Source organism: Marmota monax, unplaced genomic scaffold (assembly GCF_021218885.2).
Source record: "Marmota monax isolate L192 unplaced genomic scaffold, Marmota_monax_Labrador192_F-V1.1 WCK01_AAM20220418_F8-fsc00006, whole genome shotgun sequence".
In the NCBI taxonomy this organism is placed as follows: Eukaryota; Metazoa; Chordata; class Mammalia; order Rodentia; family Sciuridae; genus Marmota; species Marmota monax.
In genome coordinates, this window is record NW_026693712.1 from 17,219,691 (window position 1) to 17,236,074 (window position 16,384).

Genomic DNA, 16,384 nt, shown 5'->3' on the forward strand with positions numbered 1-16,384 from the left:
TTTTCTAGTCTGGCTGTTAACTGAGAGTCCCCTATCTTCTTTCTTTTTTGCAGTACTAGGGATTGAATCCAGGATGCTCTGCCACTGAGCTACATTCCTATCCTTTTTTATTTTGAAACAAGAGTCTTGCTAAATTACCATAATGGCCTTGAACTTTCAATCTTCCTGCCTTCAACCTCCTGAGTAGCTGTGGTTTCAGGTGTGCACCATCATGCCTACCCCAATGTTTAGTTTTTAAGTGCCATGAAAAGGCTGGGCAAGGAATTTGGCCAACGTCTTCAGTTTTTCTTAGCAAGAGAAGTAAGGTCTTAGAACAAATGGGGAAGTGGTGGGACTGTTAGGAGAATGGGTATATTTTGGAGGAACTGCCAAAAGGAATGGGAACATGGGGAAGTAAGGACATGCAGAAAGGGATTGCTAAGCAGCACTGAAGCTCCAGCTGTCACTGGTGCCCCTGCAAATGCATGGACTTTTATCTGCATCAGCCCAAGTAAGAGTAGAGAAAGGAGATAGCTGGATTAACTAGACTCTGCAAGAATGCAGGCAGCAAGAGAATAGTAGAAGCAGCAGTAATGGGAGTAATTGTAGACAGTAGTGAAGTGATATGCTATACTATAAGGTCTCGGTCAAATAGAGAAGGCAGATTGGAACTGACACACTCAGAAAATGGATCAATTGTCAGAAGGTTAGAATGTGCTCCTGGTAAGTTTGAAGAGTCAGAGATTAGAAAGTGAGCATACTAGAAGGGAAGGATTTGTTTGTTAGAAAGAGGGACAGTTTAACAATCAGAGCAGGTCATGGCAATGACAGTTTTGAAGATGGAGTCCTGGGAGTCCACTAGTACTTTGATGTATGTATATAAAATAGATCAAAAGACTTCCTGTGTGAGCAAAGGCAGGAAAAATCATAATGTTTATAGAATGTGGTGCATCATGGCTGGTGTGTGACATAAATGTGGAGAATGATGAGAGAATGCTTTAGACACTGAACTCTGGAGCTGGGTTTTAACTGTAAGGGCAGAGTGACTTTCAAAGAGCCTTCTTGGGGAGATTATACAGCAGAATGGGTTAGAAGGGAGAGGAGACTGAGAACATGTCTTATCTCATTTTCTGGCAGCAATCTTTTTGGGTTCCTTCCGCATGCCCTATCAAGAGATTAAGAATGTCATCCTGGAGGTGAATGAGGCTGTTCTTACGGAATCTATGATCCAGGTAAGGAGCAAGGTTGTCTTATAGGAGCTGGCTCTTCTGCATAACTGGACATCAGCCTCACCTCTTCCCTCCTTAGCTGAGGAAGCTCATCCTCTAGCATCATAGACTTTAAATGCTAGCTTTGGAAAAGCTGCCATTTTTCTGGTGGTCAAGTTATTTTGGCATATTTATCAGAAGTCCTGCCATTTTGCTGGCTGCTCCCAACCTCCTACAGCCCCGTGTTTCCTTTTGTAGTGGTCCTTGGGCAGAGTCTGGGACTGACAAAAGAGTAAATCATTTAGACTTAAGTTGTCAACTGATTCCCCTTACAAAGAGATATCCTTTTCTCTCTTTCAGAACCTCATTAAGCAAATGCCAGAACCAGAGCAGTTAAAAATGCTATCCGAACTGAAGGATGAATATGATGATCTGGCAGAGTCAGAGCAGTTTGGTGTGGTGGTGAGTAAGGCCTGGGGCATTCTGTTTTTTTCCCATTCCCTTATTCCCCTCTGATCTAGAGAATAGCCTAGACCCTTGCTCTTAGCTGTTGCCTATTTTGAGCCTATCTTTCATTCTCTCATCTCTCTATTCTGGAATTCATCTTCCCAGAGGAGGCTTTGCCTCTTTTTCTGACTTCTCTGTTTATATTAGCTATAATGAAATTGCTTGGGCTGGGGATGTGGCTCAAGTGGTAGCGCACTCACCTAGCATGTGTGAGGCTCTGGGTTCGATTCTCAGCACCACTTAAAAATAAAGACATTGTGTCCACCTAAAACTAAAAAAATAAATAAATTAAAAAAAAAAAAAAAAAGAAATTGCTTGTCTTTCCCACTAGATGGGCACAGTGCCCCGCCTGCGGCCTCGCCTCAATGCCATTCTCTTCAAGCTGCAATTCAGTGAGCAAGTGGAGAATATTAAGCCAGAGATTGTTTCTGTCACTGCTGCATGTGAGGAATTACGCAAGAGTGAGAGCTTCTCTAGCCTCCTGGAGATAACCCTCCTTGTTGGAAACTATATGAATGCTGGCTCCAGGAATGCTGGAGCTTTTGGCTTCAATATCAGCTTCCTCTGCAAGGTAAGTCATGGGTTAGAGCAGGACAACAGAGGGAGGGCTACAGGCCTCTGTGGAGCCCAGTGTCGCCTGAAATAGTCTTGGGCAAGTCAATACTAATGATTTCTCCTCTCACCCCTAGCTTCGAGACACGAAATCCACAGATCAAAAGATGACATTGTTGCACTTCTTGGCTGAGTTGTGTGAGAATGACTATCCTGATGTCCTCAAGTTCCCAGATGAGCTTGCTCATGTGGAGAAAGCCAGCCGAGGTGAGACAGATTGGAGCAAAGCCAAAAGGTGGTTCCAAGCCCCAGCAGTCTTCTGGGGGAGAAAAATAAGACACAGTGTAGATTTTAGATCATTTTCAGTGTAGACTATTTTAAATGTGAATGGGGGAAGGTTTAGACACAGTGTCTAAGCCACAAGGGAGGAGCATAAGGCTGAAGAGAGGTCTCCATGTGTAAAAATGGAGGAGCTCTTTCCCTTTCTGGGAAAACAGAAACACCAAAACAACAGGAGAGGCAGGTGTTTTCAGTCTAGGTCCATATTTGTTGTCATTCAGAAAGCAGACTGGATTAACAAACCTCATGCTTCACTCTCCTGGGAGTAGGTAAAGCATTCAGTAGAAATGGGACAGAATTCTGCCCTGCTTCTATATTTTTACATGTGTCTCCCTCCTCCCAAACCCGGTTTTCTAAAATAAATGAAACCTAGATCTCAGAGGATTTTGTGGATTTTTTTAAAATCAAATGAAGTCTGCCTTCTGATCTTAGTACCATACACCTTGTGGAGGCTGGAAAACCAATTATCAAATAATTGTGGTCTAGATGCAAAAAGGAAAAGTAAATGTGTGAAATAACTAGAGGAGAATACATAGAGAAGAAAAATAATTAAGTACCAGAATGTGTCAGTAGGAAAGGTGAAAGCTAAGAGGTCTTGAGGCTGAAATTACCAACAAGCTCTTGCTGTCTTTTTGTTTCCTGTAGTTTCTGCTGAAAACTTGCAAAAGAACCTAGATCAGATGAAGAAACAGATTTCTGATGTGGAACGTGATGTTCAGAATTTTCCAGCTGCCACAGATGAAAAAGATAAGTTTGTTGAAAAAATGACTATATCCTTTCCTGAAAGAAAAAAGTTGCTCCCTAGGAAGGGGGTGGGGGTGGGGGGACCACTTCCCCAAGGGGACAACAGGATAAATGTGGCTGCATTCAATTTTTCTTAAAAACAATTTTTTCCAGCCTGGCATGGTGGTGCATGGCTATAGTTCCAGAGGCTCAGGAGGCGGAGGCAGGAGGACCACAAGTTCTCAGGCCCAGCACAGTGGTGCATGCCTGTAATCCCAGTGGCTTGGGAGGCTGAGTCAAGAGGATCATGGGTTCAAAACCAGCCTCGGCAACAGTGAGGCACTAAGCAACTCAGTGAGATCCTGTCTCTAAATAAAAATACAAAATAGGGCTGGGGATGTGGCTCAGTGGTTGAGTGCCCCTGAGTTCAATCCCCAGTACCAAAAAAAGAAAAGAAAGAAAAGCCAGCCTCAGCAACTTAGCAAGGACCTGTGGTACTAAGCGAAACACTCTCTCAAAATAAAAAGGGTTAGGGATGTGGCTCAGTGGTTAATCACCGCTGGGTTCAAAATTTTTTTTTTGGTTAAGTACATAGCTCTTGAAGTATTTTTATTGTGGAACTGAAAGCAAATCATTGCTACAGAACTTCTTTCTGATTTTCACCTCATGGATTTATTTTAAACAAATCTCTGTTGCATTGGTTTTTGTGCTTAATATTTGCTGTGTTTCCACGTAGTATATGCAAAACAGTCTCTTTTTAAATTATCACCTCCTATTCTCTAGGTGTACCATAGTTTATGATTTACCATTCTTCTGTTTGGATATTTAGTTGTTTCTGGTTTTTCGCTGTCATAAACAGTGCTGTGTTGAACATCCTTATGCATGCCAGTATGCATCTTCTAGTAATTCTCTGGGCTAGAGGAATGAGTCTGCTTATTGGTCTTGATCCTTTACTCCTTGGCTGCACAGCTTTGTAAAGGATGCACAGGAACAATATAACAAGCTGCGGATGATGCATTCTAACATGGAGACCCTCTATAAGGAGCTAGGCGACTATTTCATCTTTGACCCCAAAAAGTTGTCTGTGGAAGAATTCTTCATGGATCTGCACAACTTCAGAAATATGTTTGTGGTGAGCAAGGACTACATGCTGACTTTACACAGGTTTCATGTTGGTTGGTGGTGGGTATACATATGTTTGAATCCCCCTGTCCTGCAGCAAGCAGTAAAGGAGAACCAAAAACGACGGGAGACGGAAGAAAAGATGCGACGAGCAAAACTAGCCAAAGAGAAGGCAGAGAAAGAGCGGCTAGAGAAGCAGCAGAAGAGAGAGCAACTCATAGACATGAATGCAGGTAAGAAGCACAGAAGGGCTGATGGATTGAGAGAACAACATTTAGTAGGTTTCTCTATTTAGACTCTAGAGGCAGATGAGAATAGTTCAGGTCTGAGCTTAACTTATAGCAAATGATTTTGGTAACCTTCTTCCTCCTAGTTCCTAATGCTAAACTTTAAACCCAGTTCAGTTATGTGTACATTCCAGTTCTCTATGTGAAAATCTCTTGCCTCTCCTTTGCTGGTTCTTGCATTATGTCTCATCTCCCCAGGGATTTTAGTATTGCTGTTACACATACTCATTCCTTCTGCTCAGCCAAAGCTTCCTCTGGCTTGTTCTCATTCCCTCCACTTAATCTTTTGTTTTTTTTTTCCCCAAAAAATATTTTCCTGAGTCTCCCTACACTTTTCTAATTGTGGCTGTCCTCCCTTTCTGCTTATTTTACTAAGTATTGTGTTGCTATGATATCATAAATGGATTGAACTTCTGGAAGGGGGCGGGAATCTGGCTACCCTTTTCTTTCTGCAGCAGAATCTCTATTTCACAACCAGAACCATGTCTTTGTTGAAACATATGGTCTCAATTACTGGCCCTCTGTTTCCTGTCTCTGCTTCTTTCCTGCCGTGGATTCCCTACTCCCTTCCCCCATGGGCAGCAGAAATACAGCATATGTTGTTCATGGCACTAAGCTGAACCTGAGGGGCCATGAGCATTCTGGAAATGAAGTGGTCCTCGGGTCTGCCAAGTCTGAAGAATCCGAGTGCTTTACTGAGCACAGGTGATAAAGACTACTGTTAGAGATTTTCCTTTATATTTTTCTGGAAAGCAATTCCCTTGTCCTTACCTCGGATATATATATATAAGCCACAAACTGCTCCAGTAAATGCTATTATAGGCCACCTGAGTATCCTTCACCTTTTTTCCCATTCTCCCTGAACCTCCAAGGTTTTTCCTCCTAGGAACTGGTTAGGACAAAATGGGGGAAGGTTGAGTCTAGGTGACAGGATGAGAGTTGCTCTGGACCAACAGGTGGCGTAGTGGACCTTGCCCTGTTTCTAAAACCTGGGTCAAACAAATGAGGTTGGAATGTAGGTCATCTGCACTGCTGATGTTCAGACAGCAGATGGCGCTGGGAGCAGTGAGCCCTAGTCTTGGAGCTGGCAGCCAACCCCACTCCTTGGGATTTCAGTTTTAGATTTCACTATCCTGAGCTGTTGCCATGGAAACCGAGCCTGGCTGGAACAAGGATTCTACATTAACTCTTTGTTTTCCAACCAATCCACTCCTCTTAGATGCAGGGCTGGCTTCAGGAAGAAATAGCCACTGGAGGCAGTACTTAAATGAAATATGCTCTTGATCAGTGGTCTCTCTTCATTTAGCCTTGCTTTGAGACCTGAACCAGTCTCTCTGTGAGATGAGATGTTTGTATAAATTGGAGTGAAACACTTTAGGGTAGAGCTGGGGTGATATAATTGTCTATTAATTTCACTATTGCTATCTCTGTACTTACCCTGCTCTTGAAGTTGGGCAATTTGATAATTCTGTGTGCTAGTCCTGATTAGGTGGGGAGAATGGCACTGCAGGGAAATATTCCAGGGTTTGCAATGAATAAATAGCAGGCAATGAAATCTTTTGTTTTGCCATTTTTAAACAGACACAAGTAAACACAGGCCTGTGAGTGTTGAGGTGGAGCCTTCCTTGTCTGTTGTGAACTTTTAGCCACTACAAAAGAGGGGACTCCAAGCAATAGCCATACATTTCATGTGGAACTTGTCATTTGCCATATTGCTCTGGCTGAAGAGTTTTACAACTGTATCTTTGTTCATGACAGAGGGTGATGAGACAGGTGTGATGGATAGTCTTCTAGAAGCCCTGCAATCAGGTGCAGCATTCCGACGGAAGAGAGGACCCCGTCAGGGTAAGTAAACAAAATGGAACCCATCCTGAAGCGGGTGAGGCCTTTATGTTCAAGGTCCTGCTAGTCTTGGGCTAAAGAGCAGATGTGGTACTGTATAAGTTTAGGGATTTCCCAACATCCCAGCATTGAGAGTGGATTATCTAGTGCTCTTACTCCCACATTAGAAATACTGATATCAGAGAGACTGACAGCAAATCAATTACATTTGACTATTCTTGCATTTCTCCCATTCTTAAAGCAGAAATTTGGAACAAGGGCACCATGCTTCAGGACACAGGGATTTGAGTGAGAATTTGTGAATATGAAAAATAATTGACCCTATGGGCTGGGTTACAGCTAAATGGAAGAGTGTTTGCCTAGCATGTGCAGGCCATGGGTTTAGTTCCTAGCACTGCAAAAAAAAAATTTTTTTTTTTTACCTAAATACAAAACTACATTTGATATGGATTAAAATATAAAGAAAAAAATAACTCACACTTCACAAGAAGAAGACAGAAAAAGAACTAATATAGGAAGTATAATATCCTAGAGTGGGAAAGTGAGGCATCATTGTCCTCATTTGTAAGACTGTAGAGGACTACCCAACTAAAAGATTACCCTGTGTCTAGGAACTGCCTTTTCCTTGGGTGCAGTTAGAGTCTGCTATCCTTGCCTTCCCCACATTCATGCAACCTCCTCTCACATGTAAAAGATTTAAATTAGACTGAACCAGATCCTATAAAAATAATATAGAGATGAAAGGACAAATGATTCAGTCATTATTCTGGTGAAGGAATAATGGATAAGTTTCCTGTGAGGGTCACTGAATAACTAAGAAACTTTTTTTGGTGTGTGGTGCCCAGGGCCTCATGCATGCTAGGCAAATGCTCTACCACTGAGTTATACCCCCACTCTCAAGAGACTAGTTCAAAAGAAAGTATGGCCAAGGCTGCCCCTCATGTGAGGTTGATCTGCACCTTTATGTCTAGTGAAGTCCCTCTGGGGCTGGGAGTGATGACTTCTTTGTCAGGTTGAAAAAGAATCAAGAGTTACAGAAAATGCATCATCAAAGATTTGTACTTCTGAGGGATGAAAGGTGTGTTCTCTGTTCACTGGTGTACTTTGTAGGCCCATTTGATAGGAGCTGCACTTTTTTTTTTTTAAATAAGGGAAACTTTTTTTTTTTGTTATAGGTGGACACAATGTCCTTATTTTACTTTATGTGGTACTGAGGATTGAACCCAGCGCCTCATGCATGCTAGGAGAGTGCTCTACCTCTGAGCCCTAGCCCCAGGAGCTTCACTTTTTTACAAAGAGTTATGTGGCTAACTTTGGCCAGTGCTTAGCTATTAATATGCTGATGTCTATAGGCCTATAGTACCTGTCACAGCCTGAAAAAATGACATAAGGATCAAGGGTACAGAACATACCAGCACACATAAAGTCATTTTCCTGGCCTGAATGTCTTAGATTACTATGAGTTTTATATGTGATAGCCAGCTGCCTGTTTCTACCCAGACTGGAAGGGAAATTCTCTTGGACAGCTCTTCTGTATGACTTTAAAACCTTCCCTAAACAGAAGAGTCATTAGTTACATCTTATCTATTTTATGGCATTCTCTTGAGTAAAGCCTCTCTAACTGGGAGGAAAAATAGATATGAAGGGCTTAGAACTCTGGGCTTCTAAGAACATTTAGTCTTATGAATAGGCATTTGGGTAGAGGGTACAGCTGGTAGTACTTTTGTACAAGACCATTCCTACCACTGTATAAGGTGATATGACTTTACATTAAGCATTAGGCCTAATAGAAATACCTTGCTTCTCATTTACATGTCTTCCTCAACCCTCTCAGCCAAGTGCCTGTCTGTATCAGATTTTGTTGGGGAATTCCCTTTTAAAGGTCTTCCTGTAGAACTATACTAGAATCCCAGATGCTTCCTATACACAAGCAGCCAGACATCAGTGGCTTCCCTCTGCTGGGGAGGTCCCATTCTCTACTTCTTTCCAAGTGGGAAGTTGGGACTCAGTAGGCAGAGGAAGCAGAGACTTTGTCAGAACCTAACATTTCAGCAGAGGACCTGAATTAGTCAAAGTACCATCTCCCAGAGAAAGAGGGAATAGGAGACTTATGCTCGGAGCGAAATTGCTAAGAGCCAAAAACCAAAAAAAAAAAAAAAAAACCAGCACTGTCAAGCATATCTGCATCAGAGTCCTTTCCCAGTGAGGCAGCTGTCCCTATTCAAAGACACTGGCCTTTTCCCTAGAATTTAAAGGAATGTTGAATTCTTCCGGTCTCTGGAGACATGATGAAGTGTCCAGAAACAAAGACCCATTGAGGAGTTGGGAGAGGAGAGTTACTATCATAGGACTGGTTCATTAAAAGCAACATGTAAACTGCTATGATCTGCGGGTTGTGGGAGAACAATGGCTTGAGTGTCAAGGGGAAGAATCCATGTGATTGTATTACAGCTATTTTAGGCTCATGATTGAGTCAGCTTTTGGCCTTAATGACTCAAGTTTATTTCCACGGCCGAATTGTAGTCTCTTATACACAGGCCATTTGCTCACTGAGATGTAAGTCAAGGGAAGAAACAAATTCATTTCTCTCTCCCTTTTATTCCCTCTCCCATTTCCCAGCTTCCCTATAGGCTTCACCTATACCAATAGAACCTTAGTGCTGGGAAAATTCTGAAGAGTCTTCATGGTTATTATCTAACCTGCTCATAGGTGAAAGGAATTAGGGCCCAGATATGCATAGCTATCTAAAGATAGAGCCCACCTAGATCCATAGCTCCCTTTTGTGATTCCAAGTCCAGGGCTGTTTCCACTAAGCCTGCATGAATGGACAGGAGATGACCATGACCCCTCTGTATGGGCTAGAAATGCTATTTCAAATGGTCTCTAGTAAGAAGAGTTCTGGACATGATGAGATTTCTTCAGGAGCTTTTCTGATGACTACCTGACTAGAGAAGGTTGGTAAGAGTGTTCCTGAACCACCACTATTCTTTCCCATCTTTTGTAAAAATAGGACAGGAAGTATAATTAGAGTTTTAGATAGTAATGAGTTATTTAGGATGGTAATGGTTGCTCCATCTGTCCTAGTTTCCTCTTCCCTAAGGAAGCTTATTAACAAGAGCACTTCCTCTTTAGTAGTAGTTTTGAGCCTATGTTTTATAAAGGTCTTTTTCCAAGTCATTAGCATTTTTCTAGTTCAGCTATACTTCTAGTGCCATATGGTTAATTTTGCTGATGTTTTTATCCTAGTTCACCCCTAACTTCTAGGAGTCCAACCTAAGAAAGCTTTGACAAGTATCTTAAGATTATTCCTTTGCCCCACAGTCTGCAAGACCATTCTCTTATGAGTTAATCATCCTGCCACATCCCATCAAGTCAAAATGGTGACCTGGTTCTGTGGCTACTTTTTAGCCTTTTTTTTTTAATATTTATTTTTTAGTTTGAAGTGGACACAATATCTTTGTTTTACATTTATATGGTGCTGAGGATTTAACTCGGTCCTCAAGCATGCTAGGCAAGCACTCTACCACTGAGCCACAACCCCAGCCTTACCTTTCAGTCTTAACAAGTACTTAAGTTTGGAAAAGAAGGGGAGAGGGCTGGGCTTGTGGCTCAGAGCACTCACCTAGCACATGCCAGGTGCTGGGTTTGATCCTCAGCACCACATAAAAATAAATAAATAAAATAAAGGTATTATGTCCAACTCAACTATTAAAAAAAAAAAAAAAAGAAAAGAAAGGGAGAGGTCATTTTTTCTTGATTGTTCTAACTACTTAGTGTAATGGTGGCAGTGGAAACCAGAATGCCTAGGTTCTGTTGATTCTGTTGCCAGTTTCAACAAGAGCTTTCCCATCTCCAACCTCAAAATTTAAAAGGAAAATTTGCTCTTCTCCCTACCCACCATCTCTTCCTGGTTCTTATAAAATACATTAGAAATTCCCAGAGTCTAGAAAAATCCTAAAACACTGTTATTAGGTACAAGTGTCTTCTTAGTTTAAAGGAAGAAGCCAATTAAAGCAGCAGCTTCAGACTTGCCACACTGGAACTCTAACTTTGTCTTGCACAGGTCAGGTATCCCCAAAAGCCAGTGTTCTTTTTCCCAGGTTCTAGAAGCAGAAATTATTTCAACTCACAAACTAGACATACACTGAAGTCACACTGGGCATATACTGGAGAGAGAGAAACACACACATAGTTGCAGTACTGCTAGAGATTGAATTCAAAGAGCAATATATCGATCTCAGAACCATCACCTTTCTGGATATGAGAAGTGGGATCCTAGAGAAGCGAGTACTTCAGGTAAGAGTGAAAACTAAGCCAGTCTGAGGAAGATTTTCCTGAGGAAGAGAGACTGAGAAGGAAAGTGGGAGAAGCATGCACAGACTAGAGCCATAGAATCAAGTGGGCTCCTTTTACTCACCTGTCAGATGTTAACACTACAGTTTGTATTCATAATTCAAGTGAGTGCTTGGTAAAACCTCCAGAGTTTAGGTCTCATATCTCTGATCTGCAACAAGATAAGCCCTTATGGCTATCAGTCAGGGGCTTCACTATTCTTTCTCCTCTTGGTAGATGACCCCTTATGTTCCTGGGAGGAGGAGGAGGAGGAGGAGACCTATAAGTTGGTAATCTGTGGGCATGCTGTGTGCTCCCTGCCTGACCTGTGGGTAGCCTCTGCAGGCAGGAAGACAGTGGCTCTGGGTCATGGCTCTGCAGTGAGGCTGACAGGCTTCAACACAGTGAAGACTTTGGGCTCTCTGATTTCATTTGGCTTCTGCCTACCTAAAGCTTTTTGCTGCTCCAGAGGAGGCATTTTGTTCCCTGGCTCCTCTGAACTGTTCTTCCTGCTCATGTCCACAGCTGTGCCAGTCCTGCAGCTCTCATTTAGGAGCACTCAGCCTTTTCATCCACTCCTGCTTCTTTAAGGCTTAGGCACTGCTTTCTCTACTTCACTTTCCTGGGTCCCCAAAAAGTCGTATTCTTTATTTTTTTCCCCTTAATTTAATTGAGCTATAATTCACATAACTAAAATTCGCCTTCACTGGATTTTAATATAATCACAAGGTTTTAAAATTATCACTGCTAATTCCAGAACGTGTTCTTCATCATCTCCAAAAAATCCTATACCCATTAACAGTCATTTTTTATTAATACATAAAAATTACGTTACATGTAATTAGGGGGTATCTGGATGTTTTGATTCATGTAGACATACTATGTAATGTTCACGTCAGGTTAAATAGTGATCTCAAACATTTTATCATCTCTTTATTTTGATTCTCCCCTCCCTATCCCTTGGCAAACACTAATCCACTTTCCATGTTTTGGATTTGCATGGACTAGACAGTTCATAGGAATGTACTGATATATATGGCCTTTTGTATCTGGCTTCTTTCACCTTAAGCTAGCTAAGCTACTTTATGTATTTGCAGTCTCTGTGTGCTGCTTCTAGGGCATGGGAAGAAGCAAAACATCATGAGATAGACATAATCCCAAGGAGCTGCCTTCCTGTTGAAGATGCTGGGGTCATAAGTCTAATAACAAATATTAGAGTGTTGGGTACAGGTCCCAAACGTTGACAGAATCACATTGATTGACTGGTTCTTCTCCTGGGATGACAACTGGAACTTCATAATCCTTTAGGCAGAGATTTCTTCATAGGGGTCCCATCTTGGCCATCCTTGATCCCAGCCCTATCTTTTCTCATATGCCTTTTATCCCTCCCCTACCAGCATACACACTCATATTCTTTACCTGTCTTGTAGGGCCCTTGAAGAGGTGGGAAAGAGCCAGGCATTTGGCATTGGTTATTGGAGAAACACATGGGAGTATGGTATACATGTGATGCCACTTAGTGGCTGCTACTGTTTTTTGTAAGAGCCCCCCAGCAGCCTTCAGCAGACTGCCTCCTATGAGGAACAGCCCTCCTGGGGCTGACTGTAATGTATTTTTGCCTAGGAGCTTTCTGTGGACTGCCAATAAAATAATAATAATAATAATAATACTCTATACCAAGCTTTAGCCTCTTTAATTTCAACAACCCTGAGAAAATAAACTTTGAGTACATTATCTCTCTTTAAGTATGACATGCCAATACTTAAAACCAGTTCTTTCCCTTTAGCCCTGTTCAAACCTTAGTACTGTTATCACACAAGGAAGGAAGCAAGGGTAAGATACGCACTCTCTTATATTTTTGCCACCCAAAAATATATCCCATGGGCTGGATCTCTGCCCCTCCTTCTTCAAAGGTAATGGTCTTTGTGAACCAGAAAAGGCAACCATATTTGCATGGCTTCTGGCTGAATGTCTACTATAGAATGTGAAAGAGATTCAAAACAAGGTCTTCCATAGACAGCATCTCTCATATCTTCTCTTGCAGCCAACAGGAAGGCTGGGTGTGCAGTCACATCTCTGCTAGCTTCAGAGCTGACCAAGGATGATGCCATGACTGCGGTTCCTATCAAGGTGCCCAAGACCAGCGAAGGAGTCCCCACAATCCTTGAGGAAGCCAAGGAGTTGGTTGGCCGTGCAAGTTAAACTGGATCCCTGGGCCATGGCAGCTCCTAAATGGAGCCTGGATTGTCTCGCCCTGCAGCATGTGCCTAAAGGGTCTAGGGGATATTCCTCTGGGGCAACCACTTCCACTACCCTGACCCCATCTTTCTCTGGCCTGCTGCTCTCTGAACATCACATACATCTTCAGCTGCCTGGAGACCAGAGGAAAGGGTCGTGTGGAAGAGGCCTGAGACCAACTCAGCCAGCCCTGGCTATTGTATTACCAAAGCAGGGGACCCGTTTGCTGCCTTAACCCTGTTTCCTCTGTTACTCAAGAGGGCCTTGTCTTAGACAAAGTGCAGCCTGCTTTCTCAGCCCAACTTTCTATTGGGTATGTTCGTAGGTCAGACTTGCTGAATTTGTGCTTTTCTTTTGTGGTTTCTCTGGCCCTGAGAACAGCATGGAGCTTATGAACCTCTGGGCTAGATCCTTCCCTTCATTGCTGTCACCTATGCTCTTCTCTTCCCCTCCTAGCTGTTGTTATTTATTACTAGTGCTGTGGCATTGGGAGCTGCTTCTAAGAAGGCCAGAGCAAATCCCACCCTTACCCCTCTTCCTGGAAAAGGCTCCCCAAAATAAAAAGGATCTGTACCACTCTACTTGTTCCACTGTGGTCCAGGCCTGAGCCTGTGGACAGGTAGCTATGGCATAGTAACTGTACCGGGTCCATCCCCCAGCCCATTGCCATGCCTTTTGCCTTTGCCTCCCTAGACCCTCTGTATCAGCCTCCAGGCTACTGAGCCAGGGTGCCCCCCCCCCATCATTGCTTCTGCAGAGTTTTGATGCATCTCATTTGGGGTATGGGCTATAGTGTGACCATCCCAACACCTCACCCCCTATCTCCAAGGAAATGGGAGGTGGAGCCTCCTGGCTGAGAAATTGTTTTGCAAAGGATCTATTTTTGTACGAAAAAAAATTTTTTTTAAAGAAAATATAACTTCCTTCCCCTGTCCCCTCCATAATGTAATAAGGTTTGATGGTAGGTTCAGAGTTCTAGGGCTCTCCTTACAGGCCATAATCCTGAACATGCCCCTGGACCTTGGCCTCAGTTCTCAAGCCTTTTGGACTTTGAGACTTAGGTAGAACTCCCACCACCACCACTACCATCCTGCAGCACTTCTGGGGCAGGAGGAACTTCTGATTGGGCTGGGCCAGGCCCAAGAATAACAGGAGCTCTGAGGTTACAGTTTCTATGAATTTAATAGATTATCAAGCCAAATGTACAAATGCTAACTGGGCACTGGGAATCTGGCACAGGGGTTGCTTGCACATACACCCTGTGCTCCCTTCTGAACAGTGGGCAGACCAAACTATTTGGTGGCCCCAACCTCAGGAAGCTCAGATTCTCTGGCTTAGGGTGACACTTCTGTCTCCCTTGTGCCACTTTGAGCCCATCCCAGCTAGGGAGAGAGAATGGTACTTTTAGAGATTGGCCCAGAATTATAGTTAGAGAGTGGGGAGCTAAGGAAATTTGAGGGGGCTTTGTGGCCAGGAAGGGGGGTTTTGGTTGCTAGAGCTTGCGTCCAAAGGGGCAAAGGCAACTCTTCTGGGCTATTTCAGGGAAGACTGGTGCAGGGGTCCTGTTGCTCCCCTGAGTCACCTTCTTCCTCTTGCTGGCTGACATCTAGGGTTTTGATTTGACCCTTTCTTTTTTAATCTACTTTTGCTAAGATGAATTTAATAAGAAAAATTTTTAAAAAAGAGAGGAGTATACAAAATGCAAACCTGTTCTCTTGCCTCTTGGGCTTCTGGGATGTCATCACCTCCAGTTTGATGGGTTTGTTTCCAACTGTTAATAAAGCATTGAAACAACACCGCCTTTCAGCCTCCTTTGTGAATTTCTAAGCTATGTTTTCTTTTCAGTCCAGGCTCCTCTATTCTTCTATCAAGGTGCCCAAGAACAGTGGACTGCCAAGAAAAAAAAGTAATACTCTCTCCAAGCTTTAGCCTATTTTATTCCAACAACCCTATCATAAGAAAATAAACTTTGAGTAGTTTCTCTCTCTTTAAGTATAACACGACAACACTTAAACCCAATTCACAACCCTGGTTGACAAGTCAGTCAGAAAGCTAAAGGTGCCAGACACTATGCTTGAACACAGGGCTAGAAATAATTAACACATGATGTTTTCTGCCCAGCCAGAGCTCACCTCAGGGCCATTTACTTTCCATAAAAAAAATAAGGAGGTGATGCAGGGGTTGGGACTCAGTGGTAGAGAGCACTTGCCTAGTACTGGTGAGGCACTGGGTTGGATCCTCAGCACCACCTAAAATTAAATAAAGAGATTGTGTCCCTATCTACAACTAAAAAAAAAAAATTTTTTTTAATGAGGTGACTTAAGCCCCCTGGCTGTACCACATTGCTGCAGTGTGGCTTGGACACCTTTTCTTGAACTGACTTCTAGCTCCCCACTTCCCCATGCCTCCGATGTCACACAATTTCATAGCAGGACCTGTGCCTCTTTGTGCTGAGCAAATCCTCTGACTCCCATTTTTCCCATTCCCAACATCTGTTCTTTTGGTGACCACATTCAAGAATAGAGAGACTTAGGGTGGGCTGGAAACCAGGAGCCTGCCCAAGCAGAGGCAGACCAAAACTGAACAGTGGGCAGACCAAACTCTGGTGGCCCCAACCTCCGGAAGACTTTGAGTACATTATCAATGTACTCAAGCTACAGAGGTCAAGCTACAGATGACTTGCAACTCAGAGCCATACTTGCTGGAGCACTTCAAAGACCCCCACAAAGAAACCTTACCCGCCAGGAGCAGTCCTGAGATAGACAGGGAGGGGCCTGGAGAGGACCACAAACCATGTTGGGCAGCCCCTGGAACTAGAAATAAAAACCTTTTAAATAGCTCCAAGGCCTGGGCAGTTGCCTCCCACATATGGCCGAGGTGTAGAGGTGGGCAGCGGGCTTCCTCCCTTCCCCTCCCCAAGAGGCCACGTGTTTCTGGCTCAGAGCTTTAAATTCCCACATGCCAATTAGGGGACCAACCACAGCTGCTCTACCCGTCTGCTGCCCTGCCTGGAATAGAACCCAGGCGCCCGGCACCCCGCCCCTCTGCAGCCTGGCTCTGAGAAACAAAACACTTATCCTATCTCAACAACAGTGCACACCACCCTTCCTCCCACGCAAGAAAGTTGCCCCCAGATGCTTCGTTGGAAGGCTTGGTTTCCATGACAACAGACCAGGAGGTGATAGAACTAGCGCCCCCCACACACACCATCACCACCCTCATTCCGCGCGGAGGAAGCCCAAAGACAGCCCTCGG

At 43.5% G+C, this 16,384-nt stretch overlaps 1 protein-coding gene across 2 annotated transcripts in view; it reads left to right on the top strand.

Annotated features, from left to right (window-relative positions):
* Diaph1 (diaphanous related formin 1) overlaps positions 1 to 14,925 on the top strand; it is a 94,614-nt gene extending 79,689 nt beyond the window's left edge. For both annotated transcript variants that reach the window (XM_046460174.2, XM_046460173.2), the window contains 9 exons: positions 1,117 to 1,211; positions 1,548 to 1,649; positions 2,026 to 2,265; positions 2,384 to 2,513; positions 3,231 to 3,355; positions 4,276 to 4,440; positions 4,528 to 4,663; positions 6,476 to 6,562; positions 12,936 to 14,925. In XM_046460174.2, the coding sequence (XP_046316130.1) occupies positions 1,117 to 1,211; positions 1,548 to 1,649; positions 2,026 to 2,265; positions 2,384 to 2,513; positions 3,231 to 3,355; positions 4,276 to 4,440; positions 4,528 to 4,663; positions 6,476 to 6,562; positions 12,936 to 13,093 (1,238 nt within the window). In that variant the 3' untranslated portion in view covers positions 13,094 to 14,925. The remainder of the gene's footprint in view (positions 1 to 1,116; positions 1,212 to 1,547; positions 1,650 to 2,025; positions 2,266 to 2,383; positions 2,514 to 3,230; positions 3,356 to 4,275; positions 4,441 to 4,527; positions 4,664 to 6,475; positions 6,563 to 12,935) is intronic.
* Positions 14,926 to 16,384: the final 1,459 nt, after the last annotated feature.